The 25732-nt window shown below is 44.6% G+C and overlaps 8 protein-coding genes across 8 annotated transcripts; 6 read left to right on the forward strand and 2 right to left on the reverse strand.

Annotated features, from left to right (window-relative positions):
• Positions 1-168: 168 nt before the first annotated feature.
• Positions 169-5913, forward strand: V865_002793 (uncharacterized protein; the record flags this gene model as incomplete). Its single annotated transcript, XM_066226592.1, has 12 exons — positions 169-1002; positions 1118-1780; positions 1847-3060; positions 3179-3296; positions 3360-3451; positions 3515-3958; positions 4064-4330; positions 4423-4835; positions 4908-4959; positions 5017-5203; positions 5284-5458; positions 5552-5913. 12 exons carry the CDS (start codon positions 169-171, stop codon positions 5911-5913), a joined length of 4821 nt encoding a protein of 1606 aa, XP_066082689.1.
• Positions 5914-6168: 255 nt separating this feature from the next.
• Positions 6169-11501, reverse strand: V865_002794 (uncharacterized protein; the record flags this gene model as incomplete). Its single annotated transcript, XM_066226593.1, has 27 exons — positions 6169-6260; positions 6331-6416; positions 6490-6563; positions 6625-6711; positions 6770-6903; positions 6977-7046; positions 7116-7193; positions 7261-7383; positions 7447-7565; positions 7638-7788; positions 7873-7997; positions 8073-8145; positions 8214-8356; positions 8415-8589; positions 8657-8755; positions 8821-9003; positions 9064-9271; positions 9328-9449; positions 9520-9690; positions 9765-9876; positions 9936-10081; positions 10147-10251; positions 10312-10465; positions 10525-10594; positions 10671-10827; positions 10966-11131; positions 11209-11501. 27 exons carry the CDS (start codon positions 11499-11501, stop codon positions 6169-6171), a joined length of 3516 nt encoding a protein of 1171 aa, XP_066082690.1.
• Positions 11502-11910: 409 nt separating this feature from the next.
• Positions 11911-13767, forward strand: V865_002795 (uncharacterized protein; the record flags this gene model as incomplete). Its single annotated transcript, XM_066226594.1, has 3 exons — positions 11911-12145; positions 12420-12749; positions 13037-13767. The coding sequence occupies 3 exons, from the start codon at positions 11911-11913 to the stop codon at positions 13765-13767; spliced, it is 1296 nt and encodes a 431-aa protein (XP_066082691.1).
• A 2179-nt stretch (positions 13768-15946) lies between these two features.
• On the forward strand, positions 15947-16644 carry V865_002796 (uncharacterized protein; the record flags this gene model as incomplete). The annotated part of the gene is made up of 2 exons (XM_066226595.1): positions 15947-16013; positions 16223-16644. 2 exons carry the CDS (start codon positions 15947-15949, stop codon positions 16642-16644), a joined length of 489 nt encoding a protein of 162 aa, XP_066082692.1.
• A 235-nt stretch (positions 16645-16879) lies between these two features.
• On the forward strand, positions 16880-17560 carry V865_002797 (uncharacterized protein; the record flags this gene model as incomplete). The annotated part of the gene is made up of 3 exons (XM_066226596.1): positions 16880-16967; positions 17069-17161; positions 17256-17560. The coding sequence occupies 3 exons, from the start codon at positions 16880-16882 to the stop codon at positions 17558-17560; spliced, it is 486 nt and encodes a 161-aa protein (XP_066082693.1).
• Positions 17561-19213: 1653 nt separating this feature from the next.
• On the reverse strand, positions 19214-20019 carry V865_002798 (uncharacterized protein; the record flags this gene model as incomplete). Its single annotated transcript, XM_066226597.1, has 3 exons — positions 19214-19398; positions 19505-19681; positions 19749-20019. The coding sequence occupies 3 exons, from the start codon at positions 20017-20019 to the stop codon at positions 19214-19216; spliced, it is 633 nt and encodes a 210-aa protein (XP_066082694.1).
• Positions 20020-21919: 1900 nt separating this feature from the next.
• On the forward strand, positions 21920-22827 carry V865_002799 (uncharacterized protein; the record flags this gene model as incomplete). Its single annotated transcript, XM_066226598.1, has 2 exons — positions 21920-21968; positions 22037-22827. The coding sequence occupies 2 exons, from the start codon at positions 21920-21922 to the stop codon at positions 22825-22827; spliced, it is 840 nt and encodes a 279-aa protein (XP_066082695.1).
• A 365-nt stretch (positions 22828-23192) lies between these two features.
• On the forward strand, positions 23193-25081 carry V865_002800 (uncharacterized protein; the record flags this gene model as incomplete). Its single annotated transcript, XM_066226599.1, has 9 exons — positions 23193-23566; positions 23622-23718; positions 23770-23818; positions 23886-24257; positions 24313-24375; positions 24434-24652; positions 24719-24793; positions 24861-24934; positions 24998-25081. 9 exons carry the CDS (start codon positions 23193-23195, stop codon positions 25079-25081), a joined length of 1407 nt encoding a protein of 468 aa, XP_066082696.1.
• Between the last annotated feature and the right edge of the window lie 651 nt (positions 25082-25732).

The raw sequence follows: 25732 nt of genomic DNA on the forward strand, positions 1-25732 counted from the left end.
CAGAGGCTATCAGAAGATACAGGTAGACGGAGAGTCCATCCCTTTTCTTGTTGGTTCCCAGGCCAGCTACATCGGCTCAGTCCTTCTGAGGACTGATCCACTTCCCAACTCTCATCTCTTATATCTTATCTCCATAACGACCCAAGCCAACGATCAACGACCAACACAATGAACGGTCCCACGCCCCTCTCACCTCTCACAGACCCAGCCTCGCTCGCCAAGATACCTATCCTCCTGATGCCCGTTCACTTACCTTCCACACCAATGCCTTCCAACATTTACAACTCGTATCAAAATCTCATCAAGCGATATCAGACTTTAAGGGGCGATGAGCTATCTCGACCATTAACTTCTCGAAATAGGCAATCTACCTATGGAGGAAACTCGTATGAATTACCGCCTAATCCCAGGTTACGGTTTTTCCCACCTTCGACGGGGAACAGTATATCCATATCTAGAGGATCAACTACGAGTCATGTTCATTTGTCTTATAGTGGGAATGCTCCTGCTAGACATACTTATCCGTTAAGTCTACTTAGAATGGCGGGATTTCCATTGATAGTATTGGGTATAGCTGTTGAACCTGATGATAAAGTAGAGGAACAAGAGTCGAAAGGGTATAGTGTAGAAGAAGAGCAGGAGGGGGAAGGAAGTGGGGATATAACGGATATTTCAACACCTACTGCACCGACCTTCAACCATCATCCACAGATTTCTTTGGAGCAACAAGTCAATCCTGAACAATCATTTGATGAGACTATATCATCCATTTTTCCTTCTACGTCCCCATTCCCCCTGGTGAAAAGGTTGCTCGTCGTTCCTAATCGATTGCCCAAATCGCCTTCTTCACCTAGGAAACAGAGTGGACATTCTTCGGAAAGCAGAGGGAATGGGAAAGATAAAGGTTATATGAGGTATGCTCCCCTGGATGGAGCTGAGAGCTGGATCGGGAGGGTGCTGGGTGAGGTTGTAGGTGAATTGTTAGGTGAATTAGGTGAAATTGTGAGTAGACGGCCTCGTCCTCATGCTATGAATATAGATTTCAGACTGTCTTGCAACGAATATATAGATATTAGGTATACTCTTGATGCTGACCATGCAATCTCTCATTATCTAGGCAACTGCCCTCGAAACACCCGCAGGGATGCGTACTCTCTCTTCAACTCTTCTACCATCCTTAACATCAACTCTCCCTCACCCTGAGCTAGGTAATATCCTAGCATCACAGCGTTCAACCACACCCAGTGACTACCCTTCTAGAGCGAGTACATCCACTCCTACTGGTATACCGCACTCTCAGTCTCTCGATCATCTAAATGGAATGGGAATATCTTTGACCAGAGCACTAACACCCGGTGGAAGACCTACCTCGATACAACCTCCTTCTTTGCCGCCCATACAGACGAGTTCGATATCCCCTTCACCACAACCTCAACCCGTTGCAGCTTCTTCTAACCCATTCAGACGATCTACCGCCCTCTCTTCCCCCTTTACTAGAACTTCTTCTGCTACCTCTGCCTCATCGTCCACATCTAATGTTCCCCAAGTGACAACCACCAAGTACACCAATGCGACATTATCGGGAGTGGCTGGTGGTAGATTGATGAAACTGTTAGGTGATATGTACCTCCTTGCCGGTCTATATGGAGATGCGATAAAGTGTTATGACGATGGAGCCGAGAGGTGCAGGAGTGTAGGTGATGTTCTATGGGAAGGGATGGCTAGGGAAGGTAGAGCCGTGGCAGGTATAGGTGAAGCTTGGGAAGGTCGAGATGGATCAGTAGGTTCAGCATCACTTGTCTCCATCGAAACGAATGGGTCCATTAGCTAAAATGTATTTTCATAGAACCTCGCTCAACCCTTCCCATCGTCCCCTATACCAGTCGAAATCCTCTCTCACTATCTCTCGGCACTAGCTTGTCTTTCCCGCTCACCTCTACCATACCCACCTACCATCCTCTCTCCTTCGCCTCAAGCAGTATCGGGATCGATTTCATTTCCCGCGCCATCATCCAGCTCGAACCCTTCCAATGTAGGCACGGGCGAAGGTTTACTCGCGTATCTACATACAAGCTTATCGCTCAAGATCGCTCATTTCCTCTTATTGATCTGGGCAGCTGGTGGATGGGGCTCAATAGCACTTTCATCTCTTATGACACACTCTTTACCTCGAAACTTCATCCCTCCACTTCAACCCCACGAGAATATTGATCATCATCTAAGAAGAAAACGACATAGACAGTTGACTATATTATCAACTTCAAGTGGTATATCCCGACAGAGTATATTTGCCCATGCGGAAAATGCTCTTCAGCCTTATCATCGAGCTATGACCAAGACTGAACAGGTCATCTTGCACAATGAGGCTATATGGCTGAGTAGATGCTTAGATCTGCCTAGAAAGGAGTCGTCAATAACAAGAGAATTGATCAAGAGATTAGCTATATTGGTTGTTGAAGGGAGAGAAGAAACCAAACGAGCCAACGGCAGCGGGCCTCAAGGTGGTTTCTCTCATCAGAAAATGAAGATGCCGACAATATCAGCTGAAAATAAAAGTGATGAAGCTTCTTCTGCTGCTATTGGATTAGGACTTGGATTCTCAGTGCCTAATCAGACTGTAGCTGTTAGACGAAAGGAATCGACAGAGGGGAATAGTGGAATTTTAGGGTTGTTCGAAAGGGCTGCTCAGGTTATGGGTATCGACTTGTTATCATTTGGTTTATCACCAGAATCAAATGGTTGGAACGATCAGCATCATGATGATGCTACTGATGATGATGGAGGGTTGACGAAACCTAGATTCGGTTGGCCAGAATTACAAGTTGAATTCTTGAAAGAGGGAATAGCGATATCTGAATCCTTACCTGATCACCCCTCAATCATCCGCTTGTGTCTCACCGCGTTAAATAACCTGAATGGATATTTGAACCCCCAATCGCAACATATGTTGAATAAGATGTATCCTATATCGCTAGCTACGGTTAGAAGGAGAGGGATAGAGATTGGTCAGGTACCTTGGTGGATAGGTGAGAAGGTTGTGTTGAGTGTGGAGATCGCTAGGTGAGTGAGGTCTCACTCAAACTTCAATCTACCTCCTAAAAATGCATGATGAAGCATGCTGTAACAGTATCAGGCATGAGATACAGAATAGAGTGGTTGAATTGTGATTGTTATTCAGCCTGCCGCCGAACAAAATACCGATTGAACATTCCATCAATGAGATATCACCGATGAAAGAAGGTAAAAAGGATCCGTTCTTGTATAATCCGAGATTGAAAGCTGCCGAAGCTGGAAAGGTAAGCTGTCATGTTGTTTTCGTCGATTGCAAGTGCATCAGCTAACGTTGTGTATCAATGTAGACGGTCATAGTGGCAAATGAGCAAATCGATGTTTTCGTAACTGTCAGAAACCCATTCACGTTTGATCTGGAAATACAGGATTTGTCTATTTTGTGAGCTGAAGTGTACACATCAACGTAGAAGACATACAGCTGACAATCGCCTTGCTTCGATAGGACTTCCGGAGTACCATTCATCACTTCCCCTTTACCACTTACCCTACCTTCCAACTCTGTTCAGACAGTAAGAGTTACAGGTCAATCGCCGATCTCCGGTTCAATGTCAATCAAAGGGGTATCAATCCGGCTAAATGATGGATCTTCCAACGATTTCTTGATCCCTATAGTGGATGGGAAGGCCAAACTGAAATTGGATAAGAGGAAATCTAAGATAAAATTAGATTTAAGTAAAGTGAAAAGATCAGGATTAGATGCTAGATTTAAATCAATCGAAAATGCCAAAGATCCCCATGCGCATGCCCATGCTCGTCCACATGGATTGGAGAATGATGGTGATGATAAGAAATGGTTAGAATGTGAGGTGGTTCCTGAATTACCTCTTGCGTGGATTAAGAAAACTAGTTTGACTCATGGGACTGTAATGTTATACAATGGTGAAACGTGAGTATGGCGCATGCTTGTTTCTCTCTCATCTGTCATAATGTGACTGTCGTTGGTTGGAATAAGATACTGATGGCTTGTTTATATATGCATGTTCGTGTCCAGCTCGACTATAAGAATAACATTGGAAAATTCGTCTTCCGTCCCTATAGATTTCATCAAGTTGACATTTGACGATTCGACTGCCCGAGAGGCACAAGCGATAATTCAAGAAGGTGAATTGACGCCCGAACAGGCATACGAGATCGAATATGATCAGATGAATAAACCTGTATTTACCTGGGATCAGAAAGATGGAGCAGGTGATAAGTTGGAGATAGGATCCGGTGGAAAGGTGAATCTCGACGTGAGGTGTTTGGGTAAGGTCGGATGGTGAGTTTGGACAATTCAAGTCTCAGCTTACTTTGGACAAGTATGTATATTCTCCGGCACAATGGCTGACGTTTGGTTGGACGCGGTTATAGCACGGATGGTACGATCAGGATAGACTATGGATACCTCAATAGGACATCTTCAAGCTCCGGTGAAGAAAGGCCAGACAACGATTCAGCCCCAAGTTCATTTTATACTCGACAGATCACTTTCCCGATATTGTTTACTGTGTATCATACGATTGAAGCTCATTCGCTCGATTTGATACGCTTGGGATCATCTTCTGCAGATCTCGATGCTATTTCCAGACCTAGTGAAAATGGATTGGTTGCCAATGGTGATATCTCGAAATTGGACAGATCATCTGCAACTTCGCAGATCAACGAAGATCGATTGAAGAATGCTTTGGAAGTCGAGAATGACAATAAACATTGTCTGTTGGCTTTGAGCGTCAGGAACATTTATGGTGTACCGTTTGAGATTACGCTGGAGAGGAATGATCAAGGTGAGTCATGCGAGATGATCAGAACGGAGTGAAACAGAAGAAAAATGCTGATGATCTGATGGTTGTGAATAGATGAGGATCTAGTACGATGTCAGAGATTAGTCCCTCCAGGGGCTACCGAACGGTGAGTGTGTATGCTTAATTTCCTGAAAGGTCAAGCTGAAACATGGTTGTGTGATAGGATGATCCTCCCTCTTCCTCGTCGGACGATCCCACAAGACCTGCTCTCACGTCCTATCCCCTCTTTATCCGAGAGACAGTACATAGTGGATAAAGAGAAGAAATCTGCTGGTCGGATAAAGAAGGATAGAGAACTGTTCTGGTATCGTGAAGAACTCCTGAATGTGGTCAAAGCGACTTGGACAGAGGTAAGCTGATATGCAACTCGACTTTTCTGAGATTCTGATGATTGCCCAGCTGATATTAGTTTGTTTTTCGTTCACAATAGCCCGGCTCGATGAGAAGAGGTAATCTAAATATAAGAGATCAGCTTTTCTCTTCGGCATTGTTGGATATCCTCCGATCGGATGAAGTTGATATTACCCTTTCACTTCAGAGTGAGGGTGACAAAGTGGACGTGATGGATTTCGTCAATCTCAATGTCAAAGTGACGAACAATTTCGGTAAGTTACATGAACACTTTCGCTTGACTTTCTTCGAAATCGAACAGGAAGGAATGAAAGGAATGTCAAGCTGATATTCTCTGATATACTCAGAACGCCCTTTCAGACCTTTTATCCATATCTCACCTTTACCAACCTCATCAACTGAACAATTATGGACGGAACCCTCTCCAACTCATCAACAACCCAATCAACGAAATTCATTCCAACCTCAACCTCCCACGACGACTTCCAAGAATGTATTATTTGATGGAATTGCATCTACCATCTTACCGCTCTTATCTCCCGGTGAGAGTGTACAATGGAATGTAGGAGTTGTATTCTTGGCTCTGGGCAAATACGGAGTGAGAGTGGCTGTTGAGGAGGTTCCCTCGATCGATCGTACAATCGAAGAAGATGAAGAGAAGGAAAAGCAGATTTGGTTTTCATCTGTTTTGGATGTCATTGTTAAATAATCAATACACATCAGATTCCACAATATTTATATACCCTGCATCTAAAAATATATATATACTGCTATCATTCATTATTATCATGACATATCTGTCGATTTCGTTATTTACGTTACTTAAGGAGCCTATATCACGACTTCGTCGATAATTGACCATTGGTAAACTTGACTTGTCTATAATCGTCACCGAAATAATACACCCTATAAAGAAGCTAAAGGAAATGAAACGAAATAAAGCTCATATAGAGAAATCATTGCGCTAATGAGCAGCGATAGAATGTTTCTTTTGATACTTCTTCAGACACGAAGATAAGTCACCGTAACGTTGATTCTGTAATCTTGGATCGGGTACTACAATCGCAATGAACCTTATGTGAGCATATACTTACCATGACTGTTCTGCTAGCAGAAGTCAACTTACAATTAGTACCATTATTGATAATCAAAACTTTCATCTTCGGATGGTAAGTCAATCCGGTCAATAATTTAGGTGTGATTAGGAAGTATCTAAATCATCACAGCGGAACCCGATCAGTCTCGACTATCTTTCGTATTCATGCAGAGATGAATATAGACTCACTGTCCCGCATCTGAATCACAAGTCACCTCGACAAGTTGATTATGTACAGCTCTTTCGGCTCTTTGGTCCATACCCTATACAAAACAAACAATCGATTAGCTTCTAAAATTCGAGAAGAGCTGCAAAATAGCTGACCTGATTGATCTCATCGACTAATGAGAAAGGTGTTCTTGACATCTCCGATAACGACATAAGATAAGTGACAGTAGCCAATGATCGTTCCTACATAACCATTTGATTGGGATTAGCTATGATTGATGTAAGATACAAGATGACTTACCCCTCCAGATTGATGTGATCCAGTTAGAATAGCCAAACTATCTTCATCCCTGTACGAGACCAAGATCTCGATTCCCCAAGCTGAGAAATCACCTTCCACTCTACGTATTCTAACTTCTCCAGAACATTTCACGCCTATACAAAATAAATTCAGCGTATATCAGCTGTGAATCCCATGCACGTGGTATCGGGTCAGCTTCAAACTTACGAGCGAATGCAGCCGAGAATTTGGCTGATACAGCTTGTACCAGAGTTTCTAGAGCCGGATCGAACATGTCCTATATTATTGGAGATAAATCAGCTTTACTCCGATGATATAGGATGTTGGACGTAGAAACGGAACTTACCAACGTCTTCTTGATGTCCCTCTTGAGACCATTCAATTCTGCTTCTTCGCGATCAACGACATTCTGAGCTCTTTCGAGCTACACACGGAAAACACACATCAGCTACTTTGCGGATTTATTTCTGACCGCAGACAATGAGCTCCACCTTATCTTTATAGTCGTTATATCTATCCACTACATTGCCAGGTATATTCACAGCCATTTCTAATTGCGCTCGTATAGTGTGGAGCTGACCTTCCAGCTCTTCCAGAGGGGGTAAAGCTGAAACCTGTCGATACAAAACAACGATGAGTTTGACGTCTCAAGAATGTCTGGAACAATGGCCACTAACATCTTTTGCTCTTTTTCTGACTTCATCTTTCACCTCATTTGACGATTCTTGAATCGCAGCTGTGAGTTGTCTCCACTTATTGGCCGCTTGTGTCTTAGCTTCGTCGACTTTGACCCCGGCTGAAGAAGAATCGAAATTGCATTAGCGGTCCGATCTGTTATTCGAGTATAGTACATCCAGATCCAACTTACCAGCCTCCAAATCCTTCTTGGCATTATTTAACATGTCATTACCCTCACTTAGTTTACTCGACACAGCTTGCTTGTTGATCATACTTTGCAGACCAGTAAGATTCGCAATTACCATATCCGAGCAGATCTCAAATACGAAATCACATGAATCCTAATTTAAGAAACACAACGTGATTATCAGCCATGGTTCTGATCATAGGCATAGACCAAAAAGAAACAGAAAAGGTTCACTCACAAGCCAAGCATCTAAAGGTCCCAATCTCGCTTTAGCATATTTCAACTTCTCAGCTTTCAGCTTCCTACGTTCTTCCTCTTGAGAAGGTTGAGCTTCCAATTTTGCTAATTTCGCTTTATGTTGTTCTGAGTACTCAATCAAGTATGTATGAGCTCCAAAAGGTAAACTTATCACGGTTGATGCTGGGTGATCAAACTTACCATAATCTGTAGCAGCTCTTTGCCATCTTTTGGCCTTTTCCTGTAACGCTTTGATCTCCTTGTCTAGTTCGGCCTGCAAACCAAGATTGTTTAGATCACCCACAACTGGGTGTGCCCTTAATGCTCGATAGATTGACTCACCACCTGACGCTTGATATCCTCCCTTTCGCGATAAACCTCATCCAGTCTAGCTTTCAAAGCCGAATGAGGTTGTTCCCGATCAAATATGATTTTCTTCTTCCTAGCAATCTCCTCCACTATTCTCGCTACTGCGTCTCGGTCGACTATCATGCATATAGACATCAGCTACTTTGCTCACTTGACCTGTCTCGATAGGCTTACCTGAAAGGTTGAAAGCCTTCGCAGGTACTTTCTGATTGGTCCTCTGTACAAATTCCCTTCGACCGTATGCACTTTGGATAGCGCTGGTGTGATCATCTCTGGTGGCCCAAGCCCTGATACCTACCGCGGTCAGGGCGCTCCCGTCGACTTGCACAGATGGTTTTTGGGTAAGAGCCTGCCCCGTCGTACAGTACATGGTTAGTATACGGATTATCGACCACATGTAAGACGATTGGACTTACGGTCGCATGTAGATTGGCTCTGCTACATAGATAGGCAATTACAGCAGGTTCAGCTTCGACATAATCGATAGCGAATCCATCCATTCCCAACGCTTTCAGCTACGATAGAAGAATAACTATCAGCGGTTGCCATATAAGCCATATATGACAGACAAGAGACTTACCCTCTCAAGGTCACATGGACGTTTAGGATTGACAGTTTCGTTGGTCACTTCGGTATAGGCCAGGTTCAACTTTACTCTACCACCTTCGATTCTCCTTCCATTAGATAAAATTCTGGGTGGATAATTGGATTTATTCAAATCTAAGATACGATCGAAATCTGCTTGATTGGTACATATGAATGACTTTAATTCCATGTATCTATCAGTACTATCCTTTCTGATCGAGACAATGTTCAGACTTACCGATCGGTCTCGTAGAGAGGTACATTGCTCTACTTGCCACGCATACTCTCTATTCGGTACACTGACAGATATCATCGGTGGTTTATAAACCGGACCTTCCAGCGTATGTCCGTGCTTCTGAAGCCAATCAAGCATAAATCCAATCGAAGGGTCGAAGTCCCTAGCAGCGTTCTCTTTCTGGATCTCGATATTTTCCAACATCCTTTGTCTGAGAGGACGAGAAGTCAGCTATGTGTGAGTTCTGATGCCTTACGATGTACTCACTTCCTATTCAAGTCCTCGAGCTCTTGATTCAAATCATCGAACATTTTCTTGTTGTCTTCATACTCATCTTTCAGTTCTTCAAACGTATTGCCTTTCTGACGAGATGTTGCCTGAAGTTCAGCCTTTTGACCAGAATAGTTGTCATCAGCGGTGGGTTCTAAGCATCCAATCTCTGGGAGAATGGTCAACTACCTTCTGCCTGTGTTTAGCTTTCACTTGATCATTGACATCGTCCCTAGGTTCGTCCAAGATCTTCTGACACGTCTCGATCTGATTATGGAGTTTCTCTTTTTCTTCCTGCCTTCTCTGGTGATTCATTCTCAGTCGCTCAAGCTGCTGATCAATCTGAGTGCTTTTCTCGCCCTGTTGCAGTAAAATCCGATTCAACATTAGCTGCTCGTGCGATGGCCTTGAAGATTTGACAAGCTGATGCCTACCTCATCCCTAGCTTTGATCAGCTTGGACCTTATATCCTTCATACCATCCTTGTACTTTGATTCTACCGATTGAACTTTGACTTCGTCTTTATGCGCCTTCTTTTCCCAGTGACTAGACTCAATAAGTCAGTCAAACATGGATGCATCAGCACGAGTCATGGTACAACTCACTCTTTCAGCTCCTTTAACGGTTGTCTTCTACCTTGCAATTTGGTATATCGTTTTGCAACTTGCTCTTTCTCTTTCTTAGCTTCTTCGACCGCCTCCTTCAATTGCGAATGCTGAGATACAGCTACCAAATGTTCAAGGATCTCCGCCTACATATGTAATCATACTTCATCGGCTGTAACTCTTACGCAAACACATATTTGCTTCAGCTTACCTCTAATTCCCTCGCTTCTCGTTCCTGTACATGTTCCACATCAGGCGCAAGGGCGTCAACCTGAGCTTGCAATCGATCTCGGACATTCGCATGGCCCTCATAAGTCTACCAAAAATTTCAGCTTCAGGATTTGGTTCTCAGGTCTGATAAGTAAAGGTCACTTACATTAGCGATATCCTTCACCTTGGCACCTTTTTCTATCAACGTTTCGTGCCATTTGGTCAATCTGGGATCACCAGCTGCCCTCATTGTTTCCTTCAGTACGACTTCGGGTGCCATTTTAGCGAATTCTGCTACTTTATCTTGAGGGAGGAAAGAGCTAAAACGAAAGTTATACGTTGATCTCTGGTGTTCAGAAGCGGACTTTCTCCAACATACCATAAGTTGTTGGCTTGTATACCGAACCTTTGAACGTATTCTAGTACTTCTCGCCTAGTACATGTCGATCCTATTCCATCAATCGTGTTAATATGATCACCTTTGTGTTGTCCATTTTGGAGCACACTGAGTTTTCATCTACTCACCATTATATTTCCATTCTGACTTTTCATCCTCTTTGTTGAATTTCCTCCATATAACGATATTCCTCTTTCCCCTTTTACCTTTCAATTCAATCTCCACCGTAGCTTGATCTGCACCTTGTTTCACATACGCCTTAAGCTCATTGGCTCGACCCATAACCTACATTGGACTCGTGATCAGTATTCGTACACCGTATATGATGCTAGATGCGAACGAGAAGAAAGGTACTTCGAGCTATAGGCAAAGAAAGACATGTGGGAAAGGAGGATATTGCAAAGAGGTTCGCATTTCACTTACCTTCGGAGCGAATCCTAGCCCTATGGCTATGGCAGCAGCGATACTACTTTTACCTGTTCCATTTGGACCCAGAATCATATTTAGGTGAGGTCCAGGTCTGAATTCGACATGATCGTATGTCATGAAATTGGTCATCTTGATTCGTACCACCGATCCTGCTACGTATCTAATGTAAGACCATAAGATTAATCAGACCACCTAATCTTGATGATCCTAAGACATAGGAGAGCGATGTCTACTCACCCATCATCTCCTCTCTCATATTCAGGTTTGAAACTGACTTTTCCTCTTTCCAGTTGTTCACCTTCTTCCCCCACATCACCATCTACCAGAACACTATCATCTGCCCCCTCATCCTCATGCCCATTGTCGTCACCACTATATAGATCGTCCAGATCGGAGTCATTGATATCTTGACTTTGCTGGACAACCGTCTTCCTCTTCTTGGCTGGACTGGCGGATGAACTTTGACCTCTTCGTTCTTCCTCTTCTTCGTCGGACTCTATCACCTGAGGTCTTTTGCGGACTGGTGGCATGGTGACACACCTCTGCTGTTCCAGGTCAGTGTTAGGGAGATTGAGTGGTGTCTGAGGAGAATAAGAAGAGGATTGAAGATGGTTCGAATACTCGTAATGTTGGTGGTAGACTGGACGTGAAGTCAAAGACGATGAGTTACGCGTAATGACTCAGGCACCAAGAAGAAGAGGATACGAATCTGATTCCGTCGCTCCTTCCTACACGTGGGATCATTCGATCGGATCACTCCCTTCATCCAACTCCCTCCTCTGTCCGACGTACATCAACAAATACCCAACGATATTCGACGAGCAGCATCCAGCTCGTGCCGATCCATCCACCCATTAACGGCTGTCCTTGTGGTTGGGCAAAGGATTATCTATCACCTCATACTCGGACTATCCCCTCAGGTTCCAAGGTTCTCCCACAATGTCATCATCAAATACACCTAACCTTCACCCATCTTCCTCGATACCTGCACCGCTTATATCCAAACCTATCCCATTCGAGAGGATAGACACGCACTCCATCAAACAGCAATTGCACGATGTTCTAGGCGAAGATGGTCTGCCGTACTGGAAAGCGCTCAATGGGTATCTTTTAGGTCAACTGGCGAGGAGCGAGTTGGAGGGGATGGTAAGAGGGTGGTTTAAAGGGGATAAATGTGAGTGCGAGTTGGGTCTTACACTTTCTACTATATGCTCTCTGGACAATACATCCTATGATGGATCTGTATTGTAGGTCTCAATGGTCGATGAAGATGGAGATATCTACATACAATTCTTTGTCCCTTCCTACCGGTGTTGATGATATAACCGATATATCACTTCTACACCCCCTCGCTCACATTTCACCCTTACCAACCATCACTTATCCTTCTTGGACATACCATGCATCGTAATGTACGACGCGTCTGACGCTTACAATCTCCTTCTTAGTGGAACTACACAACACCCTCCTTCTATCTCTCCTTAACAATGCCTCGATTCCACCAACCCTCTACACACCGATACCAACAACCTCTTCCGCCCGTAAACGCAAGAGGGTATCATACGATGATGTGGAATACGACGTGGATGAAGAGGCCGTTCAGCCGAAATCCCGAGTCAGCCAGTGGATATCGGGTTTGAACGGTAGAGAGAGGATGAGGATTAAGAGGTCGGTTTTGGGTAAAAACGGTACGGGTGGTGTGGAAGATGTGCCAGGAGCGAATGAGCCGACAACGGGGATGGGTGGCAGGAGGATGTCGGCTTGGGTGGGACAGAATAGTAAGTTGCTCCTAATCACTGAATATTAATGGATAGTCAAAGAGGAACTATAAATCTTGATCTCTTTTCATTTTTTTTCTCATGCTTTTCTCGTTTACCTAGAGATGTTATAAAGATCTTGATTTGAAGATTCATTGATTCCTTATTATGATTTCACTCAATTCGCTATATCTTTGGATTTTATCCGAAGTTTCATCTCAGTTTTAAACCTTTGTATAAGACGACTTTAACAATAAACCACAAGCAATAATATAACAGACGACGCTGACACCCTCGCTCCTCTCTAGATTTCTTACCACCATCCACATCTAATCCAACCCGTCATCTCCCGTCCTCAGCCCAACTATCCCTCCAATTATCGCAATATGCCAAAATACACGGACTGAGCCTCGCCCCAGACTCGACAGCTGAGATTGGTGAATTTCTGGCAGTGGGGTTGGACTCGCATATACAAGATATGTTATACGGGTTGATCCAACTTACCGGACATGATAGACCTGGAATCAGTACGATTAGATTACCAAAGGATAAAGACCATTCCAACGAAGATGGGGAGAAGAACAATGAGATGGAAGTATCTCCAAAGATGAAGAAAGAGGAAACAGATGAATCACCCAAAGTCGATTTAAATTCATTAAATCATTTGTTGATACTCAATCCTACTCTGAATCCTACTATCTCACCGTCTATATATAAGTTGAAATCTGGACAGATATCATCGACCCAAGATACAACCACTCCAACTTCTTTGAAAGATACAAACATCAATGGCGGTAGTCAAAGTTCATCGCCCGTGACTTCAACATCGAACCGAAATCGAAATAATGATAACAATGGTAATAAACCAAGATCTGAAGTTATAACCAATCGGTTATTAGAGAATAGTTTATTGAAACTAGATAATATCACTACTACTGCTCCCGGAGGAGCAGGTGCGGATCAGAAAAAGGAAAAGAAACATACCAGTCATTGGAAATATGAAGATCCAGCTGTATTACTTAAAGATTTCTTGGGATAAATCCAAATCTCAATGTTGAACAGCGAAAGGTAAGAGAGTAAAAGATTTATGTGGTATGGTGTATAAAACGAACTTGTGTTTTTCGTCTCCCATCATGCGGTGGGCTGAAGGATGGGAAATAGATGAAGGACTTTGTATCTGCAAGAGTTATCATGTTTATCGTTTGTAAGGTTGTATATTTCCCAATCATCAGTGAACGGGACTTTGTATAATGTTCTGACATACTTGTATAGTCTTTTTTTCTTTTTGTAAGGGGAAACCTTTCGATACATATATTCATATAGCATAACTTGGCATAACACAGTGGTTTTTCATGACGATGTATTGGAGTTTATAGTAGCTAGCGGTGGCGAATGTGAATGCACCAATGCATGGAATCATGAAGAAACAGAGTCGATGTGCATGTAGGTGAGCACGGGAGCAAAAGTGCGCTGACGCGATGGTCGGATATAAGCTAACACCGACAGAACGAGCTGTGCCCACCTGGGTGGACGGTGCTGTGCCACATTCATCTTGCTTGTTCCTGGATCCACTGTATACCATTTTGCTCGTTGGGTGGATTAGCCACTCTCACTCTCACTCACACCCCTGGTTGCATTGCTTGCAGATTCACCGTCAGACAGACAGACAGCAGACAGTCGATATTCATTAAGACCTTTAATTCCTCCTATACTCGTTCTCCTCTTCCTTCATCCCTCAATCAAAAGACACTCAAAATGGTGAGTACTGTTCTCCAGCTCGGCTCAGATCAACATGAGATCATTAGTAGAAAGGTTGGAATACTGATGTTTAATGTGTTGTTATAGGAATCTACCAACAAGCAACCAGTCAAGCTTGCCCGTGTCCTCAAGGTTAGTAATTGTGTTAATTGATTGGGTCTGGGTCTGGGTCTGGCAGTGGGATATAGATCATATGGAGGATCGAGTGGTTGATCGATTGGATAGATGGACGGATGGAATGGATGGGATGGGATGTATCGAGAATAGGATGAGATGGCGGAGGAGGATTATAAGGTCGATCAGAGAAGGAGGGTATCTAAGAGGTGTTGCGCTCGTACGAGTGGAATATCCTGCGATATCAATCTTCCCTCAGGATGGAGCGAAGTGGATGGATCTTGGTTGAATGGAAACGGACAAGCTCAGCTCGGATATAAGAGGATGGACCTCATGCTGTCTTCAGAGACCTGACATATCACACTACCGGAAGGCGCGGGAGATAGGGGAAGTGGATACGACGATCCGAAGAAGAAGGGATGTGATGCTGCTGCCAGACCCAGATGATGTGGAAACATACCATGACGAAAGGAAATATAATGCTGACTGTCAAAAATCTTCTTTATCTATTCCCACTTTCCTACCCCTTCTCATCATACGCAAACTCGTACCAAAATCTACCCACCTCACACAGGTCCTCGGCCGAACCGGTTCTCGAGGAGGTGTCACCCAAGTCCGAGTCGAATTCATGGACGAGTCCAACCGATCCATCATCCGAAACGTAAAGGGTCCCGTTAGAGTTAACGATATCTTGGCTCTTTTGGAATCTGAACGAGAAGCTAGGTGAGTTAGTGTTGATTGTACAAGTGGGAGTGGGATGGCGATGAGAGTGGGGCAAGGAGGGAACAGGTGATCATAGAAGGAACAGACGGTTTTGCGATGGTCTTGTCTTGGATTAATCGGAGGATCTTCATCCATTTCTTGCTATCTGCCCTCCTCGCAATCTCCCGTTGCCAACAACTCCAACTCGATGCTGATTCATGTTTTCCCCGTTCCATAGACGACTCCGATAAACAAATCAAATTTCGTTTTCGGTTTAGTTCAGTTTGAGTTTGGATGGGATGAGGGAATATGGGGACTAGAGAAAGTTGATCTGTACATACACTCTAGGTTCTTGCCGTGATGACATATACTTCGCATACTCAAAAAGGGTCCATAGGATGATTTGCACGCTGGAAAACAAGGGCAATGGGCTGGAGAGCAGGCAATGGGCAGGAGATGGGCATTGGCAATAGATATTTGTTACTTTGCGTTGTCGCGTTTGCCTTTTGCCCCAACTCTCGTCTTTCGAAACCAGGTGCACGGAGAGTCTGATTCCCCGTCCTGGATGATACAGTTGAGCTGCATATATTGTGAGAGTGCGAGTAGTGCGTCTACAGTGACAGTCTTGTGAATCGAGTGACATCATGACAACGACGCGTCCATCTTATTACCCATATCTCGTCTTCATCCTCATCTCCATCATATCGCCCAGTATGTATATCTCACTGCGAATACATGGGTGACCTGACCATACGAGACACGGGCCAAAGATTCAAGCTCATATAAGTATAAGGACAAGATACGTAAATTCGAATACGAACGACATAGTCAATCCTGAAATCTAAAAATCGTCCATGTCGACTTCAATCACCTCCTTTCAACATCCACCACACAATTCGCCGATCTTATCGAACACCTAGAACACTCACACCCCGAAGCAGAATCACGGTTAGGATCCGCCTCTGAAACAGTTCCAGATTCAGATTCAGATTCAGATTCAGATTCAAGATCGGAAGCAAGTATAAGCTCATTCCTATACCTCTTCCTGCTAAACAAGCAATTACGATTTCTCGCTCCGAGAGTTATCTTTGATGATTTCTGGTGGGATTTCTGGGTATCAGCTAGAAATCGTAAAGCCCAGTTCCTCAAGGAGAGGGGCCTCGTAAGATACTTGGACGATAGGCTGGAAGACTACCTCTCTACGACTGAAGACGAATTCAGTTACGATTCTGTCGACCAGGATCCAGAAGAAGCAGAAGCAGGAGAAGAGGTATTTGAACAGTTGAGGAATAGTGTTAACACACTCACGAGAGAAGAGAGGACTCGTAGGATTGAAGATTAGTTGAATAGACTGGTTGATTATCAACGTGTATCAGGTCAGGAGGAAGGATCGCAAAATCAAAGTAGACATTCTTCAAAGAGTAGCGATAAGAACGATTGTCCTGGTCGAGAAACGAGATCTAAAGCAAAATCAAAAGCAGACAGTCAAAAAAGGGCTTTAGATCAGGTTGAACTACCTGTCAGCAAACGAGAGGAAAGGACGAAGATTAGGAGACGATAATCAATACATCATCACCATGTCTCAGCCTTCTCCTAAGACCACGACTGATCAGGCATACTGGAATTTACCTGATACCATCGCACCCATACAGGTCTTACCTGACCGTGAGTCATCTCAAACCAACCGAATTCCTGATACAAGAGATCTAGTACCAGATGTGATGTTTTGGTACTGTCAGCTGATACATTGCTGATCTCAATGCTAGGATTTACGAAACCGGCTGATGCTCAAGTTGAGAATCTGAAAGGGAAAGAATCCGATCCATCTAGGATGGGAGTATTCGTATGTTTACTTGATGGTGAGTCGAATTCCATCCCTCCCTCAAATAACCTTTGTGGTGTCGTACATTGCTGAAATGATTTTGGAGTACTGATTGTTCTTCTGTTGACCAGATAAACCACACCTTCATCCATCTTTAATCTCATTACATAAACATCGTCTGAACATACATCACATACCCTTACCTCCTGACCCATCTAACGATCTTCCGATACCCCAATCGTCTTCAACTCTTCGACCATCGGAACCTCCTCAGACAGATGAAGATATATCAATGACTGCCACTTCTCCCACCCCGGCTGAAGCGACTTTAACAACACAACGAAAGCCAGAAGCAGACGCACAGGTCGAGTGGTTCATGTGGAAGTTCTCGGAAGAAGAAGAGAATAGGAGGAAAAGTTATTTACCACTTGCTTAAAATGCTATCCTTTCCAGAGCTGATGAATCTGAATATCGGGAAATGCAATGCATGGGATAGAAAGCCATCGGTACGAAACTCTGATACTGATGCTAATACTGATCTCGTCACAATCTCACTGGTGAACTTGAGGACCAAGCTCATCCTTTGCTGGAATGAAAGTCTAGGAATTGCGATCCATCTGTAGTGTCCCCTGAGTCTATATTGGAATTAGGCAGATTTTCCAGCATCTTCAGAAGTTTATCCCGATTTTTCAGGTGAGTTGCTCCAGGGCCTTGACAATAGAGGTCTCCCCATGTTTGCACCAGCGGATTATCACCGATATCTTCGCTTTGCATAAACAGCTCGACATTCATTGATTGCTTGGAGCTGTCAACTAATTTCTGCATTACCGCTTCGAGGGATTCTTGAAAAGTAGCATAAGCCTGAGAAATCTCACTTTTCTTGTCCGCATTGGATGTGACGTTCGAGCTTTCCATTGCGGTGATACAGTATATCTGGCTTTACCTGGACACAGTAAGGTATGTCAAGGTAAGATGGCAGTGTGCTATATGATTTACTACTGTATGTATATTATGATGATACCATAGCTCAAAGACTTACTTGCTGCTGTTAGGGTAAATTTCATATGGTCATTAAACGCTGAGATCATTCCCAGAGAGATGGAATCTATTGAACCAATATGTCAAATTTACGAGGCAAACTTGATCAGCAAGATTAATTATGGAATAAAGTCTAATGAACGAATGGACGAATGCCTTACCAGGTCTTGAGAACGCCTCTGGAAAAGGTTTGATGTATGAGCTTCGATCTCTCGATCCGAGATAGTCTGTGACCAAAGAACGATTTGAGGATCAGGGAATGATCAGTCACGAAACTTCGGTATACGGCATGTGGACTGATGATGAATCATGTCAAATATGACAGTGAAATGAATAAGCGAGCTCACCGAAAACTCTGATGTGTTCTTGTGGGTTCATGTTCGTTAAGCCTTCCTTCTTGTGCAGTAGTTCAAATCGATCAAGTGGCGACAGTGACACTTTGCTGGGTTTTATGATAGCTCGAATCCTTTGCAATTAACTACCGCAGTGCTAGCGCAATTTTTCAGCTTATATAGGGCTGGTGCATAATACCGGGGCTTGCCAATGACTTCTCGCCTGGCCTCCCGTAACGAATACTCTCTACTTTCGAGACACGGGAGATCCTTTCGAGAAGGGCCTCACAGAAAACAATATCTCCTTTGATCCACAATCAACTCGACTTTTTATATGTGCATCTTCTCCATATGTGTGATGACCTACTGATCCGCACCGCTTCGTTAAAGTTCTTTGTCAATCAAGTAACTCGTACGTGAAATGATTGTGAACAAAGCTGTTGAGTAGCTGATACTGTAGGTAGGTAGTCTCATTCTTCCTCGGTCAATCGACAATATCCAGTCCGGTGCGATGTCATTCCTCTGAATACATATCCTTCTCTTTGTCAATTAATTAAGGTCAAGATCTAAGTCTTGCAGCACTTTGCATGACCATTTTGGCGTATCATACATATCAGATTTACCAGCTCGATGCATAACCTCCTCAATTTACATACCGTGTTGTAACTGGTCATACGCAAATGAAAGACCTGGTTTGGATTCAAATCATGCAATCACGGTTATCCACGTCTTTCAAGATCGACCAACCAATGTTTACCAATGTCAGCCATGACCCTTTGATCAGAAATCTTAGTCCAATCTCCGTTGAAAGCATCGTCGAGTGCATTCTTCTGTCTTAGGAGAGATTGCCTTTCACTGGAATTACTAAATGTTGCATATCCATCTCCCCACAATTTTCGTTTAGCTATTATGATCGGACGTATCGTCAGCAGAAATAGCAAAAATGCTTAAGGAACTTCATAAACCGCAAAATGATGGTATCTAAGGGGTGCGAGGATAATGAAACACACCTTGATCAGTCATACTTCCATTCGATCTCGCAACAGAATCAATCTCCGCGTTGATTGAATCTTGTACAACCTTTGATGCGTAAGTTTGGTAGGCTGTCCATCTGCCTTTCAACCATTCCGCTTCAGTGGGATCAGATGTACCCAGTCCATTGTAGGTTCGTTGATATCCATCGCGCACTGTGAAGCTCGTATTTGCAGCTTCTACTCCCTCAAGAAGGGAAGCATGAAAGTGACTAGTACTTACTGCTTTGTGGCACCAGAGTGTAAAGATCTTCTTGCCACAATTGAGAAGCGATGGTTTCTCGAGGAGCTTGAGTTGCTTCGGTGGATGCCACGATTGTACTGTTGATGTCGATGATTAATGTCGTACAACAATTGCTTGGAATAGTGAATTCGAAGTGAGTGGATGGGAGATGAATAGCTTTCATACCTGAAGTACTATGCAGAGCCCTCAGGGAATCCTCTGGAAATTTCAAAGTGTATAGTACGTAGGGAATGAGCCTTCTGACATCCATTGTACTGTAGCTACTGCTATCGGTCGTCAAAATCCTCAAAATGATGAGGCCTATCATGACCCGCTTGGTAGAACCGCACTCATCGTGCCCGTATCACCCTTGCATGACTCTGCTGTTTGATGCGTCAGAGCCGACCGAAGCATGCTTTGTGCGCCCTTCCAAAAGATCTTCAGCTCGGAAGTACTCGAGCATATGTTCGACTGTCTTCTTTCCAAAGCAAGTGTCAATGTTGCTGAGACACTGACTGATAATCTCAGTACTCGCGTGTCGACTCAGAAATTCTCAGCAGATAGCAGGATCGTGAACGACACCCTGTGCTCATCCAGTCCAGTAAGCATAAATAACCCAGCCTTCAAAATGATATACATATCGCCGCAACGGCAGCACAAGGCTCTCCTGCCATCATGTAGGCATAATGTCACTACCCTATCTCCTAGTAAGTAGCTGTAAGCCTAAGGTCAAGTAGGTAAAGTCCACTACATCGAGAGGTTGAGATACTGTAGTAGTGATGGCAACCGCGTGATCTTTGGGGCCAGGACAGATTAAATCTAAGAATCATAAGTCTAAGAGACCCGACGAAGTGGTACAAAGGAAGTGCATCACTTCCGTAGTCAAATCAGTCAGAAAGGAGTTCCTCCATCTGTCCAGATAGCTGTGAGGGCTCCTCGATGCGTGACTTACGGACTTTCTCCAGGTTATACTGCGAGCTCATTAGGGATAAGGCAAACTCGATTCGTGTAGGCTGTCTGTCATACTCGTCGTCAGGTTTGAAAATGCAAGAACAAGAATAAGCGTTGTCGGATGTGCGAATACTCGTTTGGCTATCCGGGTCATTGAATCCCTTGAGCTGTTGAATAGCGTACGTCGCTACTACCCTCGCTGTGATCGTCAGAGATGTGTCAGAAGGGAGGAGCATCGTTCTGGCATCGCTCACCTGAGTTCCGTGATCACACTTTCTCACCTCTACAATCCGTGTATTTAGATGCTCCCTCAGAGGCAGAAGAGGGAGCATGAAAATGAACAAACGCATCAAATGGCAAACATTCATAAGCTGCGGAAGCAGACTCGAAAGTAACTATGGGATACATGGTACGCAAACGGTAAGTTAGTGGCTCATCGTATCCTTCCTTTGAAGCACGCGAGTCTTGACAGCAATATAACATACATATGCCAGATATGCGACAGATCTTATAACCACATAAGATGCCACTATAACAAGAAGGGCACTATTATAAGAGAGCGGCAGCACATTTGCGTCATTGTTACTCTGTATTACTTTGGATAGACACAAGGGATCAGATCCTTACGTTTGATGACCCTCGGTGATAATTGTTTTTGTGCACTATCTATCGCTCAAAACCTTCCTTTGAAACAGCTTGAGAACCCCTTCGAATCGGGGCGAGTCAGTATTGTTCTAATCCGCAATCAATCGGAGCTAAAATCCGCCGTTCCGAGACGAAGACAAAGGATTGGACACTAGTTGTGGGAATGTATCGAGATTTCTATCAATCAAAGTCTGCTGCGGATATGTTACCACCGATTAATGATTCTCTGGTGTGTAATCTTCTCGATCATCGACAACATGTACGAGTAATGACTATGAGATGGTCCCTTTGATGACTTTTCGATCGACGGGACTATCGATGGAGGCGGATCGATTGTGGTGGACGAGCTATTAGTGCCAATATCCCCAGGGCAAGGGGGTATAATCCAGTTGTCAACCAACTTACTTTGTTCGTGCGAAATCCAATAACACCCTATATATCTGTGGCATGAATATAAAAGGCCTTGTTCAAGAGTTTGAAGCTTTTCTTGTCTCCCCAGACAATCGTCGACCTTCCACTCATTCCCTTCCACCTGATATTAACAACCGATCCTACCCGTAATCGCCACCTACAAGATGAAGTTTACTCTCGCTTTCAGTGTCATCACTCTTTTGGCCTCGACTGGTGAGTCTGAAGCAGTAGGGCGGCCGGGTCGCCGAATGTTCAGCTGACTGGACACCTCAACCGCATAGCTGTAACTGCCATTCCTGTCCCTAACACCGAGGCAGCACCAGCCCCCACTACCGACATGGCAGCTGCTCCCACCACCGCTGTTGCTTCAGCTCCTGCGCCAGCTACTTCAGAAGACTGTGAAGATACCATGTCCGCTTCGCCTGCACCCGCCGAAGACTGCGGTGAGAGTTGTACAACTACTCCCGCTGAGGATTGCGGTGAGGAGTGTGCCTCTGCACCTGCCCCAACCACCGATATGGCTGCTGCGCCCACTTCCGCATCTCCTTCTTCACCCGACACCGGAAACTCTGGCGGTGACTCTGGGGAGACTGGTGGTACCCCAGCCCCGGCACCTGAAGCTCCCGCAGCTCCTGCTCCCGAAACACCTTCTACTCCTTCTGCTCCTTCGGCTCCAGAAACTCCTTCTACTCCAGAGACCCCATCGGGATGTACTGGCGAAGGGTGCGAGTCACCCTCAACCACCTCAACCCCGTCGGGTCCTTCTGGAGGATGTACCGGAGAAGGATGCGAGACTCCTGATTCACCCTGTGACGAATTTGGAAACGCCATCGGTGGAGGTGGTCACAAACCAAGTGGTTCCGGAGGATTCTCCCCTGTTGGAGGTGGCTCCATGCCTAGCGGTGGTGGAAGCTCCCCTGGAGGCCACAGTGGAGGCGGTGAAGACTGTGATGAGTATGGTAACCCCATTGGTGGTGGAAGTAAGCCTAGCGGTGGGGATACCAGTTTCGGAAGCACCCCTGCTCCTGGTGAAGGATCCACTCCAGATGGTAGTTCTGGGTCAGACAACTAAAAGGTTCGATCTCCGTTCTTGAGTATACATCTATAGGTATATAACTCATATACAGAATGCGCCTGCTTACCCACCGGACATTATCAAAGAATCGCCGCGCGACCATCACATCCCATCCTCTCCAGCTCCAGCTTTCCCTGTTATAGTTTTTCTCTTGGACAATTATGCAAAGTTTATAAGTCATTTACGTTGACGTTCCGCAATGTAGCATCGCGCTACTCGTGCTAACCCACGCCACCCCACCTTCATCACGTGACATTCGGCTCTCGCTCCTCCTTATTTGGATCTCTTCTGGAGAGTCATCTATGACCTACTTTTTCTACCTCTCATACACCGCATATATATATAGTATCACCTAATAGACAATGTCCATGGAGAACGAGATAGAATTAGTTGCGGTCTCAGCTCGAAGCTCGACTTTCGACGCTACAGTAGAAACTCCAACTTCGCAGGACACGCCTAGAGTGGAGACCGGCAATGCCGCCCTTCAGAGTCAAGAGCAACTGAACGATCATCAGATAGAAGCCCTTCCCCCTGTGGATGGTGGTAAACAAGCTTGGCTCTTCCTGATAGGTGCGACCTATATGGAGACGCTCATATGGGGACTGCCGTTCTCCATTGGTATCTTGCACGTGTATTGGACAAATACATTGTTCCAAGGGCAGGGCGCTTCTGCGATAACTTTGGCTGCTACTCTTCAGACCGGTTTGCTGTACATGGCATGTGCCTTCTTCGGACCGTGAGTGGATAAGATGACATGCAAATAAGGTCAAATACTCACTAGCAAGGTATAGCATTTTCGCTGCTATCCCTCGATGGACCAAGACTTTACAAGTGATCGGTCTGATAATAGGCTCTGTGTCCATGATCTCGAGTGCATTCGTTACGAAGGTGCGATTGTCTCTTTGCGTATATAACTGTATTACTGACAGCTATACCTAGCCATGGCATCTTATAGTCACTGTTGGTATCTTCTATCCTATGTCTTGCGGTGAGTACGAGCATTTTGCTCCCACCTCCCTTCAATCTGCCAAGACTGACAAAGCGCCCTTCATCAGCCTGTTATTTCCCTTGTGCAACCCTGCTATTCGAATGGTGGCATGCTCGAAGAGGATTTGCATCTGGCACGATGTATGCCGGTACTGGTGTGGGCGGTACTGTCTTCCCATTCATCATGCAGGCTCTACTAGAAAGATTCAGCTACAAGGCAGCCATGATCGCCTTGGGCTTGGGATATCTAGTAACAGGAAGTATCGCACTCATACCTATCAAGCGAAGAATTCCTCTATCGAGATACGATCAAGACGGTATAAGTCGAATTAGACCAAGGATTGACTGGTCTTTCGGAAAAAGAAAGGCTCTTTGGCTGGGTATGATGGTGATTGGTGTGACAAGTTTGGGTAATTTCGTTCCTAGTTTGTGGTTGCCTTGTGAGTCTGCTACTCGTTATAAATTGGATTATATCTCACTTCTACTGTTATCAAGCCTACGCCGACGACCTGGGTCTACACAGTCCGAATGGAACAGCTTTGGTAGCTATTCTGAACGGTAAGCGATTCAAGATATCTTGTCTCGATAGGGACAAACCTACTGATCAACAAAACAGCTGCTACTGCCATAGGAAATGGCTTACTAGGATACCTTTCCGACAAAATGTCATTGCGATCAACGATCTTCATCTCATGTGCGGGAAGTGCAGCAGCTTGCGCATTCTTATGGGGTTTCGGTAAGAATTCAGGCGTGTTGGTGACATTCGCGATCATCTTCGGTCTTCTCGGTCCAAGCTTCTCAGCTGTTTGGTCCAAAATCATCCACCTTGTCTCCCGTGAGTACTCGCTCGATTAACCTCGATTCGACGAGCATGTGTTCACTGTCAACTGTTACCTTTTAGGAGATGACCCTGCTGTGACAGCTTTGACTTTCTCCATTTTCGCTTTCGTTAGGGGCGTAGGAAACATGAGTTCAGGTAAATCTATCTTTCCAACTTATTGAGCTATGTATCTGTAAGGGACTGACGTTCCCCCACCCGATAGGTCCTATTTCCGAATCACTACTCAAATATGATGTACTGAGAGGAGTTATTGGTGCTTATGGATACAAGAACTATGTGAGTACAAGTAAGACATCGATCATACACCACGATGCTTATCTATGTCGTCCCATTTGATAGGGTATTCTCCTGATCTATACTAGTGTAACAATTTTAACTGGTGGTGCTGCCGGATTTTTCTTCAACAAGATCCAGAGTGTATAAAAAAGGTTTTAGGAGGTGTTGATTGTAAAACACAGCATGTGATCAGGATTGTGGTGGAGCTAGATCACCAGTCCAGAGCGGCAAAACTGAGGTACAAGACTCGCATCAATGTCGGGCATCGTTGTTGTTCTTTACTTGCGGGCGCGCTGTACTGTGAATGTTAACCGCATATCGATATTGAAGAAGCACAGTATAAGACTCGAAGGCGCAAAAAGATATGCATGCATACCATACAAATTCGAAGAATTCTCGAATGTTACACCGGATACAAGCAATTCTCCGAACCAACGCTGACTCCGTTGCGAATCACCTTCATCTCTTATACTTTTATCCAGCGCCCAATCTCATTGATGCAATGAACTCAGAGAAGCTGATGGTCGATTATATCCTCGCTATTCCCGAGTCAGCAGTTCCTCGTCTCTGAAGAACAGCTGGCGCCTCGAAGATCTCGAACCGATCGCCCATGATCAGCTCTTGTAGATCTCCATTACCACATTCCCCGGAGTATGATTATGAGACGCCCTCTTGCCGAGATCTGGGGCACGCTCCGGACCCCTTTAAGGTTGTTATCATAGCCCTGCGATAGATCAGAAGGTTTCATCGTAGATCACCAATCTATACAGTATGTACAGTAAGTACGACTTGTACTGA

The sequence above is a fragment of the Kwoniella europaea genome, chromosome 1, assembly GCF_036810445.1.
Source record: "Kwoniella europaea PYCC6329 chromosome 1, complete sequence".
NCBI classification, from domain to species: Eukaryota; Fungi; Basidiomycota; class Tremellomycetes; order Tremellales; family Cryptococcaceae; genus Kwoniella; species Kwoniella europaea.